Raw genomic sequence first — 12,293 nt, forward strand, 5'->3', positions numbered from 1 at the left:
TGCCTACCTGGGCAGTTAGTTTCACATTTCCTTAGAAATGTGAAATATAAATTGCTTCAAGTAATAATAGAAGGGGAAAGAGGAAACTTTCTTGGCTGAAAAACATCTGCAACTGGACTGTCATTTCAGCTGAGGATCTTTTTCATCTTGCCCAAAACAGAGAAGTACAGTGTGGTGATCGCCAACCTCCAATGGGAGATGGCATCAAAAGAAGAAATATATATGTTTGCACTACTCTGCATATAAAAACCGATTATTACAATTACTATTTATTTAATGGTAAGTAATGACTCCCTCCTTCAGAGTTTACTATGCCATTCACAACAATGGTATACAAGTCCATCAGGAGCTATTGCAATGACAGTTTTATTTAGCTCAGAGTTTGAGCTTTCATTGAAATACAGTTTAAAACATCTATTTATAATAATTTTTCAACTTGTGACTGAAAACACAAATGTAGGCTACATATATTAAGAATATGGCTAAATCATGATCCTTAGAACTAATAATACAAAAAACGCTGAATAACGTGAACCCAGTACTTTTAAGGTCCTGAGGCAGGACCCAAAAAACTAGATGAGTTTAAAATCTATAACGAAGCTAAAGGTATAATAACTTACAAATACTTAAGATGGCAAGGACACTTGGCAATAGACCCACTGTCACTTGATTTAAAGGATTTTAATTTATTACACATGGCCTCAAGATTAAGCATTGCTTCAGTTATTTCAGTCATCAAAGCTTAATCAATTTGGCCCTGGAGAGATTGTGCAAGGCTTATGGGGTAGAATTTTCTCGGTGTGGTCTGTGCTTGTTAACAGAAGAGGCTGCTTCTACAGGGATGAGATACATTTAAATAGAAGGGGAGTACAAGAATATTTGCAGATGCTGTCGAGGCAGTGTTAGGTGGGTCGGAAAACTGCTAGCTTGGGGGGGGGGTTCACAAACTAAAAGATTAATAGTAGCTGCGGGCAGAGGTTCAAGTGATTCTTGCAATACCTCTATTATATTGGAGGGTGGGGTGCTGGGGTTTTCAGGAACTGGTGGGAGTCGTCACAGAACAAATAAATACATGGGCTGTATTAGGGTAACTAAGAATAAGAATAGGTGCATGTATACTTCCATGTACACCAATGCAAGGAATATAGTGAATATAAATTTGCTGAATTTGAAGTGCTGGTCAAGACATCAAAGGCAGATATTGTTGTTGGGATATCAGAGACATGGTATCACACTGATATAAGGGGGGCAGAATTGGAATTTGGGGTAGTACAATGTGTACAGAAAAGAAAGTCAGGAGAGGTTATGCTGTTAGTTAAGAAACACAAAATCTAAGGAAGTGCAGCCAGTTGACATAGATGGTCAATGCAATGTTGAGTCAGTTTGATGTGCTGTAAGTACTGGGAAAGCAAAAACGAGAGTAGGAGTGTGTTATAGGCCTAATGACTCTGATCAGTACAATGAACAACTGTACAGAGAAATAGAGTGGGCCAGTAAATCAAATTGTCTAATAATGTGAAATTAACTTCCCAGATATTGACTGGAACTTGTGGGTAGGTCACTCGCACACTAGCAAGACTTTTGTGAATTTATTGGATAATTATTTTCTACAGCAACACATTAGAGGGGCAACCTGAGAGAGTAATACTCTTGATCTGGTTATCAGCAGTGATTATTCGTGCATTAAGAATTTGTAGATAAAGAAACCATTGGGTCACAGTGTACTGATGTGGGTTTTACTTAAAGATATTACAACCATCAGGGGTAAGGGGAAGGATTTTTGCTTCCGTAAAGGTGACTACAGTGGTCTCAGACAGTTTTAAAATTGTATACAGTGGGACCAACTGATGATGTTACCAGCAGCAAATTCTAAATGGGAAGCATTCAAGGAAGTAATCATGGAAGTTACTAGGCTTTTCATACCGATTAAGAACTACTGTTCAAGATTTAGGCCTAAATGGAAGTTCATGAACTGATGAGAAAATGGGAGAGAAGAAAAATGCATGAGATGCATATAAATTATGAGGCGACACAGAAGCCTATGATAGATATAAGCTAGTCTGTAATCAAGTCACAAAGAAGGTTAGGCAAGAGAAGACAGATTGCGAGAAATCTTTGGCAAAGGATGCTCAGAAAAACAGCAAGGACTTCTTTAGTTATATAAACTCTAGAAGGAAGGGGATGAATCAGATTGGTCCACTTGATATTGATTGTTTGACTGTTGATGATCCTGCTCAGATAGCTGATAATCTGAATGAGTATTTTGCATCTAAATTCACACATGAGGAAAATGCCAGAAGTTTATCAAACTGTAACAGGATGCTTAATGATTTTGTAATAACTGAGAGCAAAGTGGAGGAGAAATTGCTGAAGTTAAATTTAAGAAAGGCACCTAGGGTGCTCTACTTTAATATAACTGGGATCTATCCAGTTATATTAAAGTAGGCAGCAAAGGAAGCAAACAAACCCTTAGCCATAATTATGAGAGCATCCTTGAACTCAGGGAAAGTCCCCACAGGCTGGACATGTGCAAATGTATTCCAATTCACAAAGGGGGATCTAAGGGTGACACAAGTAATTACAGACCAGTTAGTTTAACTTCTGTTCTGGGAAAAATAATGAGTCACTGGTTAAAAGATGCATTGCAGGATCATCTATACAAGACTGCAGTAATAATTCAGACACAACATGGGTTTGTTAAGGGAAAGTCTTGTCTGACAAATTTGACAGGATACTATGATGTAGTTACAAAGAAACTGAATGCAAAAAATAATTTTGATATTATATACTTAAGTAAAGCTTTTGACACTTGCACATGGAAGACTACTGTGCAAATTGGAGCAGAATGGTATTAAGAGTAAGTTGCTACAATGGATAAAAGGGTGGTTGAGTGAGAGAAGACAGAGTGGTAATCAATTGATGCTGCTCTTCATGGACTAATGTTATTAGTAGAGTTCCCCTGGGTTTGGTGTTGGGCCCACTGCTGTTTTGTATATTTATCAATGATACTGATGAAGATAGATCAGGCTTAATGTTGAAGTTTGCAGATTATACAAAAGCTGACAGGATTGTTAATGACAATAATGGCAGTGTGCTACTGCAACAGGATCTAGAAAATTTGGGCAGATAGGCTGAGAAGTGGCAACTGAAGTTTAACATTGACAGATGCAAAGTACTACACTGAAGTTAACTCCAGAGAAATGTACCAACTGTGTGGTACTACTCTTAGGGTGGTAGAAAATGAAAAAGACCTGGGAGTAATTGTGCAGTCATATGAAATATTCTGAGTAGTGCATACAGGCTGCCAGAGCAGGTCATGGGTATTGTCAATGATATACAAGAATTTTGCTAGTAGGGAAAAGGTGGTGTTATCCCTTATTATGCAGTACTCAAGGCATGGTCAGGCCAGGCCTTGAGTACTGCACACAGTTCTGGAGGCCTCATTTTAGGAAGGATGTAGAGTTGCTTGAACAAGTACAGTGCAGGGTTACAAGATTGGTGAGGGGAATGAAGGGTTCCCCTTACCAAGAAAGCCTTAATTTCTGCAAATTGCAGCATCTGGAGACTAGGCACCTGCGAGGTGATCTGCTTGAAGTGTATAAAGCCCTGAACGGATTGAGCAGGCTCAATTCTGGTGGGATTCTTTCTCTTGCTTAGATTATGAACCTGACAGAGCATAAATTCAAACTGAGAAAAGACAGTTATAGAATAGATGTGCAGAAATTTGCCTTTGGCCAGTGGGTAGTTATTATTATTATTATTCAGTTTGATTTCCACTCCTGTACAGCTGGTTGGCTAGAAGGGTGCATAGAATTATAAGTGAAAAAGACACATACTGTACATTAAAAGGACAATAGATAATGTTCGAAAACCTGAAGTTGGGATATGTCATGTGTGAACATATTATTGAGCATTATTTAAGTTTACAATATAAATTCAGTTTACATTCTATTAAAAGACAGCCAAAGTCTTGAACTTCAGAGAATTTTATGCATCTGTCGATGGCATGTGCTGGACTGGTAGACGGAGTGACTTGATCGTGTTTGTCGCGATTCACTGGAGGTTGGTGATTCGATGCAAGTCTTCCAGGATATTCTTCCTGTATTTGTTGTCATCCAATAGTTTTTTGGGGTTAATTTGCAGATTGTTGAAGTGCTCCATAATGTTTGCTGGGAACATATCTCTAAGGTTGGTGAGAGTCGACCTATACTGTTGTTTATGTCGCTCTCTTGGATGGGTGCTTGAGGCTAAGATTATTTCTTGCACATTGGGAGAATCAATCCTATTAGTTAATAGTTTGGCAAGAGTGATGAGGTTCTTTTCCAAAATTTTGATTTTCCATGGTGTCATGTTCATGTTTGCATGTAGAATAGACCTAGAGATGGTGAACGGGTTCCCATGGATCCTGTTCAACCACCTCAGAACCCAATATTTAATTGTCAGATATTTTTTTCCAATACTTGATGGGACCATAACTCAGATGTGTATTAAGCAATGGGTGTTAGACACCTTTCAATATATTTGCATATTAGGGATGTATTTTGGCAGCCAACAAGCTCCTGCCTGATCGCCCAGAAGGCTGCATGTGTTTTCCTTTTTGTGTATATGAAATGGTCCTGGAAAGTAAGTGATCATCCCAGGTGAGACCAAGATCCGCGTGAGATGAAACTTTTGTTACCTTATTGCCATTTATTAGAGCTTGGATATCATCTTTGTTTCGCTTCTCGGTGATAGATATTTGGGAGGACTTTTTCTTATCTATTTTGGTAGTTGTTGGCGCATCGGCTTCTGTGGCCATAATGCACCTCCCAAGGTTTTTGCAGTACTTTGATCCAAGCCTGAGGCGGAATTCGAACCCGCGACCTTTGGGTTGCTAGGCAGGTACTTTACCCACCCGGCTAGCTCGGTCGGCACTTTTTCTTATTTAGCTGGAGCCCTGCCATATCTAAGAAGTCAACAAGTTGATTAGTTTCTTCAGCAGTGTTTTGATTTATTTCCTGAATGCTTTTAATGTTATCAGAGATGACGAACAACTTCAAGCCATCAGCGTAAGAGCTGAAGCTTGTAAACCTTGCTAGAAATAGTTGTAAGATAAGTGCAAAGGGTGTGGTAGATAACACCCCACCTCGTGGTACTCCTCTTCTTACCACTGTCATAGTCTGTCATCGACTATGGGATATTATCAGTATCCTTTCGTTAAGGAGGTTTTGAAGGATGGAATGGAAATTAGTAAGGTGGAGATTAGTTGCCTTGTAGTAGTTCTTTAATAAATGAAGCAGTGTTTGAATTGACACATTGTCGAAAGCTGATTTTATGTCAAGAAAGATGTCTATTTGAGATCTGTTACTGATGGCATGTTGAATCCGAAACAGCATGTCAAGCAGGTTTGTTATTGTAGATCAGCAGTGCAGCAAGGTGTGTAGATGTGATGGTCTGTCATCAAAGCAGTGGTCAATTATTGCAGGGAGTAACAGCTTTTCAAAGATTTTCAGGAGGGTGCATCTGATGGATATAAGACAGAAATCAGTCGCTAACTTTGGATGTTTCCTTTTTGGAAACAGTTTGACAAAGTAGGTCTTCCAAATAGATGGGACAATCCCAGTATTCTTCTTCAGTTTTATGTGGGAAAGGATAAGGTTGTTGTTGTGGGCTGACTTCTTTAATCTGAGGAATTGAGCACAGTCCCTTTTGTATGTTTCCTAGTTGGCTAAGGTTCTTGATTTCAGCCACCTTTATGTCTTTGTTGAACCAGTTTTTGGTATGGACAGATATCGGAGTTCTTTTGATGCTCCAGCTGTAGCAATAAGTTTGAGCTGTTGTGAGAGTTCAATTGTTGCTTCTTCTGTAGTTAAACTTTTTAGGCTGGGCCAATCATAAGTAGTCAGGTGAGACATAACTTGCGGTTTGATGCTCTGAGGTTTTCAGAGCATCACCCGGGGTGTGGGAACAATATTCCATGGCAGGACAGGTTTGAGATTTGTAGATAGTGAGTAGCTGTTTAGAAGAAAAATAACACTGAGAATGAAAGAGAAAACCCAGTTTTATAGATGTAGAGGAAGCAATATTTGTGATGTGCTTATGCCATGAGAGAGATTAGAATTCAGGGTAATCCCTAATAGAGATTCGCGACAGTGTCTAGAAATCTGAATATCATCAAAGATAAGCATAGGAGCAGTACTCTCCTTTTTTGCAAAATATAAGAAAGGACTGAGTTTTAGAAGGATTGAAATTAACTAAGTTACCCTTGTCCCCACTGGAGAATTACCTGGAGATCAGCATTTAGGGAATTGGTAGTGGATATTCAAGAAGTTGGAAGTTCTTTGTGCAGGACAAGGTTTCTCAAACTGGATGGTGGAATGCAATGTTCTATCATCGGCAAAACTATGGATAGGATTTCCAGTCAGTGGAAGAAGGTCATTAATACCATGGTACCAGATTACATTAATGGCATGGTATTAAAGGAAAAGAGTGGAAGGAAGAACTGAACCTTGGGGGACAGCAGCATTCATGGAGAAATTAAAGACAGAGAGCTATCTACCATCACTCACATAGAGCAGCCAGAGAGAAAAACTGGATACCCAATTGCAAAAAAGAGTGGCAATCCATAAGATGGAAGCTTGTTAAGATCTTTATGCCAACCACGATCAAATTCCTAAGGAATGTAAGTGGATAACATAAGCAAAAATATCACCAGCAGATTGACATTGACAGAATATGTATTGGCGATCACTAATCAAATAGATGATTTCAAGACAGTTTAGGAGTTGGTGATTAATGGATTTCTCCATTATTTTGGAAAGAGTAGAGGTAAGAATGCAATGGAACAATAATTGGATAAAAAGGATTTGTCACTATTTTTAAGAATTGGCTGGATACGAGCAAATTTACAAGAAGGAAAAATACCAGTGCAATAAGAAGGTGTAGAAAAGGGAACAAAGAACAAGAGTAAGTTCAGGAGCACAGGTTATGAGAAGATGTGCAGAAATATCATCAGATCCTGGAGCTTTCTTGGCATAAAGATTGTTCAAAATTCTTCTGACAACCTTTCAGTGGAAGACCAAATGAGGAATTGAGTGGAGTGGAAATGGTAAAAAGTGGTTACCAATATTGTCAATACAAGAGTTAGAAAAAAAGTAGGATGCTAGTAAGTCTGCTTTATTTTTAGCTGAGGAGACAATTGAACCATCCAGATTTAACAGAGGTGGAAAATATATATGGGCAAAAGTTGCGACAACTGCTTTGTCAATAGATCAGAACCATTTGGACAAGAAGCAAGTTTTCCTACAACATAGTTTTGACTGATTAATAACTGCTTTATTTTACTTGCAAATGGGTCCAAAATATTCATTTATCAAATCCCTTTCTGGGAGTGTGGAGAGAGAAAAGAAACCTTGAATTATATTACTTGTTATTCAACAGGAAGTTAATTATATATCTAATAGAAACTTAAAAAAAAAAAAAAAGGAAAATACAAGATGCAGTTTAGATATAGTTTTAGGAACAATAATTAAAAACAAAAACAAAGGAGGCCATATACATAGAAAAGAAAATCTTACTTTTGATTCTTGATCTAATTTCCATTCTTTATCCCTTAATTCATTGTACAGTGCATTACGATCCTTTTCAAGTTGCTTCAGATAACGCAAAAGCTGATTCTAACAATGAAATAATAGTTATAAAATTCCATCTCTAGCTCTTAAAAGTGCATTTATTCTATTTTGTGTCAAAATGAATTCATGCATATTCATTTAAAATTCAACAGAAATTATTCCCATTTATACTATGATATAAAAATGATGTAAGATGATACAAATTTCATTTTTAAAAGCATAATTTGACCAAAAAACATATCTCAACCTTTGCTTAAAAAGGGAATCAAATGATTCTCTGTAAACTTCAACTTCATCCACTAGAGGGACAGGTAACATTTTTAAATATTGTTGATCACACAGATACTGATTCCTTATGAAAAACAAAAAACCAAACATTTGCAACATCTTACTGAATTGTTTGAAATATTTTATCCTTTTTTTGATTATACTGGTCAACAATGTTTTTAGAACAAAGGTAAAAACTGACTTACTATTTTTGGAAACAGAATTTGTCTATCTCATAAACAATTTCTGCATCCCCCCCAAATCATCAATTATAAAATATATATTAGGCTATTTTAATGATTTTATCATTATAATTTTCATTTAAGAGAATTATTCACAAATCAAGTAATTTCTGAATGATTCTCCAAAATGTTTGAGCTAAAAGTACAAACGAGGAAAATGTGTTCCATACGTGGAAGGCAGCAAAATCATTTATCTGCACCTGATTTATACAACTCAATTGACACAACTTAAATTGCCGACACAAAGCAAGTTCTCTGATGTGAATAATTTGACTTCATCTGTCAAAGATTCCTGAGATTCCCCTCTAAAATTTTTTTGACATTTACATTATCTCATTTCATTATCAAACTACAATAACGTGAAAGAAATTGTTTTTCATTTCGATTCAAGTGGTGTATTGCAGGCATTCAGAATGCAGTATCATATTCATGCATCAAAAATCTAACTATTATTTACTATTATTCTAACTATTATTCTGTTTAGCCAATGGTATCCAAGTTCTTGAGCCATATGGTGCTATTTATATGATTTTTTAGTTGCTGTGGATGCTATTCACAACAAACTATAATCAGCAACAGATGAATGTGAAACAATTTCAAAAAAAAAAAAAAAAAAAGTGGAGAAAATCATTTTTCAACAACCTTGGCTTCTAGAAAGCAGCGTCACTCAGCAAGTACCTGGATTATACCAGTGCAGTTTCCCCTTCTGCCATGTGTCCATTGTTGACATTGTGTTACAAATATTTGTCAGTGATATCTTGTAAGAAGAGTAAGATGCTGAAAGCTCTTATTCTGCTTCAAAATAAATTTTTTCTCGCACTCACTCTCTGATAAAAGGTACAACTTCACTTCTGACGATGAATAAAAAAAAAATGCAGCGTGTTATTGTAATGTCCAATGTCAGCTGATTTTAATTATGCTGTTTTAGCTTGAGAAATGAGTCTGAAGCAGACTGAAGGTAGGTGGTCCGAGTTTAAATAGTTGGTATCTGCTTTTCCAGTATTGCTCTAGTGGAAGCTTGCAAAAATAGCACATCACATGGCAGCAGAGTAAAAACTAGGACTACTTTAGACCGTCGACATCAACCAGTCCATTCAATGGCCGAGTGAAAGCTGGGATTGGCTATAATGATTTGCAACCATTTCTGTTGCAAACAGTGTAATAGGTAATAATAGCAGCTGGAAGTGGGGTATATGGCACAGACTGAAATTGCTATCTCAAAAAGTAATAAATTTTCTAACTTTTAGGTGAGTCTGGAATAAGATCAACATTCCTTCTTTACTTCTGACTTGTTGGGGCATTTAACATTGTGCCATTTTGTGGATAAAATTAATGATCTAACTCAGGCTCTCTTCTTTCTGACAGATTTTTTTCCTATGAGCTTGTTCACAATCTTTAGTTTAAGCCTGTTAACGGTTATTGCATCAAGCCTAATTTTTGCTTTGATATAAACTAGACTCTCCCTAAAAGCATCACATCATTACATAGTTAAAAATGTTACTGCTTTACAAATTCAACTTTGGAAGCAACAATTTCCATCTTACACCTGCCAACAGAGAATCTGTGTCGTGTGAGTTAGTTGGAAGCAAAGCTACAATGAGAACAGTAATAATGTGCAGACCAGAGGATTGTGAAGAGTATGACCAGAGTCCCTATATGCATGTGGAATGGGCAAGTGAGTGATGAGTATGATTGTCTTATTATGGGTGATTCAATCTAGTCTTAACTGGAATAAGTGGGAAGGAAACTCACCACGGGGAACAAAACTTTTAAATAAACTAGATGATTATCATTTGTACCAGCATGTCAGAGAAAATACTAGACTTAAGAATATTCTAAGCCTCATCATTACTCATAAATCTTACAGTAGAACCATTGGCAAGTAGTGATCACACAGTCATTAGTTGAAAGATGAAGACAGCTATTAGTATTTAAAGGTAAAGACACAAGTTTAAATTTCAGAAAAGGGAACTACGACAGCTTAAGGCATCTATATATATATATATAGATGCCTTAAGCTGTCGTAGTTCCCTTTAGTTCCGTAGTATTGAGCATCACAGCTCTGGTTCATACTATATAATAGATGCTATGTATATATATATATATATATATATATATATATATATATATATATATATATATATATATATATATATATATATATATATATATATATATAGCATCTATTATACAGTATGAACCAGAGCTGTGATGCTCAATACGTTCTACATTGATATCAATATTTGTAAAATAATAAGAGGAGTTTACCTCAATATAGTACGTAGAACACTTCCATATATTACTCTCCAGAAATTAAAACGAAAAAAAAATCGAAAAACTTACATTAGAGTAACAAATAATCAAAAATCAATTTAACCCAATAAAACTCGATTTAACACAATTAAAAATCCAATTTAACACAACTAAAAATAGGAAAATTAATTAACGGAATTTTAACGAAAAAACTGCAAAACGATTTTTTTCCTGAAGCTGACAATGCTTTTTGACCATACGTCGTGATCACAGGAATGAAAATTCATTCCTGTGATTCCATATCTTGACTACAAAAGTAATATACGAAAAATATGTAGGGAGCAATGGACAATTAAATGGCAAGCCCAAATGCATAATAAACTCCTCCAAATAAAACCTGAACCGCAGTTATGGTCCTCCAGCTTCTGTATAAACAGAAGGGAGGAAGTAATCTTAACCAGAGTACGATTTGGCCACAGTCAACTTACCCACCTTTATCTCCTCCTCACAGGTAATGATCCTCCACAAAGCAGACAGTGCAACTCTCCTCTTAAAATGAAACATTCTTGTTGGGTGTACTTTGTACACCACCCGCCAAGTCTCATTTAGCTTTCTTCCAAATCTTAAAGAACCCCTGACACTCTACCACATCATAGGTAACAATGCTAATCTGCTAGAATTTTTCCACTTTATTAAACAGATAAAATTATATCACTGTTTTTGACTGATGTCATAAAAATCACTATGCATGTGTGACATTCATAACGCTGATTAGTGCAATATGGCCTAAGCCATCCTTGCAACAAAAAACAACAGCAGCAGCATCTGTACTGTAATAACTTATCTTCATGTAATAACTTACATGAAGATAAGATTAGAGGTCCCGAATGAGTTATTGGACAAAAATTAATAAACGAAGTGATTGATACATATGCAAAGAAAAAGTAAAGAAGAATAAGATTATTACAATACTTCCATATTTGATTATAATTTGTATGATTTTTTTTGCAAATTTTAATCAGTGATTTTCATATTATTAAACTGTGATTATTGTCAGTAATGTGGATTTTGTGGGCTGACTATTAGTCTTTAGATGTTAAATAATAATTTCCTTTAGTTTCCTATTTTGTTTTCTTGTATTCTCTTATTATAACATTCATAAATATACAGATTTGTTTATAACATATACGCATGTTGTAAATATTAATAAAAAGTATACACATATACTACGTGTATCTCCCAAAGTTTACATTCCCCCCCATTCGGAGAATGTACCCCTGAATTTTACATTCTAACCCCCCAGTGCAAACACTCTGGATTCAACACATGAATTAGCTGGTCTTCAAATCTTATAATATATGCAAACCCAGTGCAAACACTCTGGATTCAACACATGAATTAGCTGGTCTTCAAATCTTATAATATATGGCATTCATGGCTCCATTCAAGTAGATAGCACCATTACATCACAAGATATTCCAAAGACATATGGCATTAGCATTAGTAGAGGCATTTGATGCAAGAAAGCAAGCTTATGCAGCATCAGCCAAAAAAAAAAAAAAAACCACTTCACCCCTCTGTTTGTTCAAAATACCTGTCCAGCTGAGCCTTAAACTTATTTAGGCTATCAACCTCCACTACAAGGGATGGAAGTCTGTTAAATGGTCTTTAAATGGTCATTAAATGGTCTTAGAAAGATAATGGCCAAATTTGAAGGCATAGAAAGCATAGGTATTACATACAAATAAGGATGAAAATGCACTGCTTTCAACATTGACTGAGAATGAAACCCTGAATACAATAGGCATGGGTAGCAGCAGTTGTGCTTGTTGCAACTACCGTATTTGTTGGCTTATAAGACACTTTTTTTCCCTTATAAATACCTTTAAAAATTGCCCTACGTCTTAGAAGCCGAAAGTGG

The 12,293-nt window shown here is 36.1% G+C and overlaps 1 protein-coding gene across 1 annotated transcript in view; it reads right to left on the minus strand.

Annotated features, from left to right (window-relative positions):
- LOC150089161 (coiled-coil domain-containing protein 169-like) overlaps nucleotides 1-12,293 on the minus strand; it is a 73,007-nt gene that overhangs the window by 12,243 nt on the left and 48,471 nt on the right. The window contains exon 5 of the mRNA XM_090390354.1: nucleotides 7,557-7,655. Within this exon, the coding sequence (XP_090246480.1) occupies nucleotides 7,557-7,655 (99 nt within the window). The remainder of the gene's footprint in view (nucleotides 1-7,556; nucleotides 7,656-12,293) is intronic.

The sequence above is a fragment of the Mastigoproctus giganteus genome, chromosome 2, assembly GCF_048544385.1.
Source record: "Mastigoproctus giganteus isolate SK-2022 chromosome 2, ASM4854438v1, whole genome shotgun sequence".
Taxonomy (NCBI): Eukaryota; Metazoa; Arthropoda; class Arachnida; order Uropygi; family Thelyphonidae; genus Mastigoproctus; species Mastigoproctus giganteus.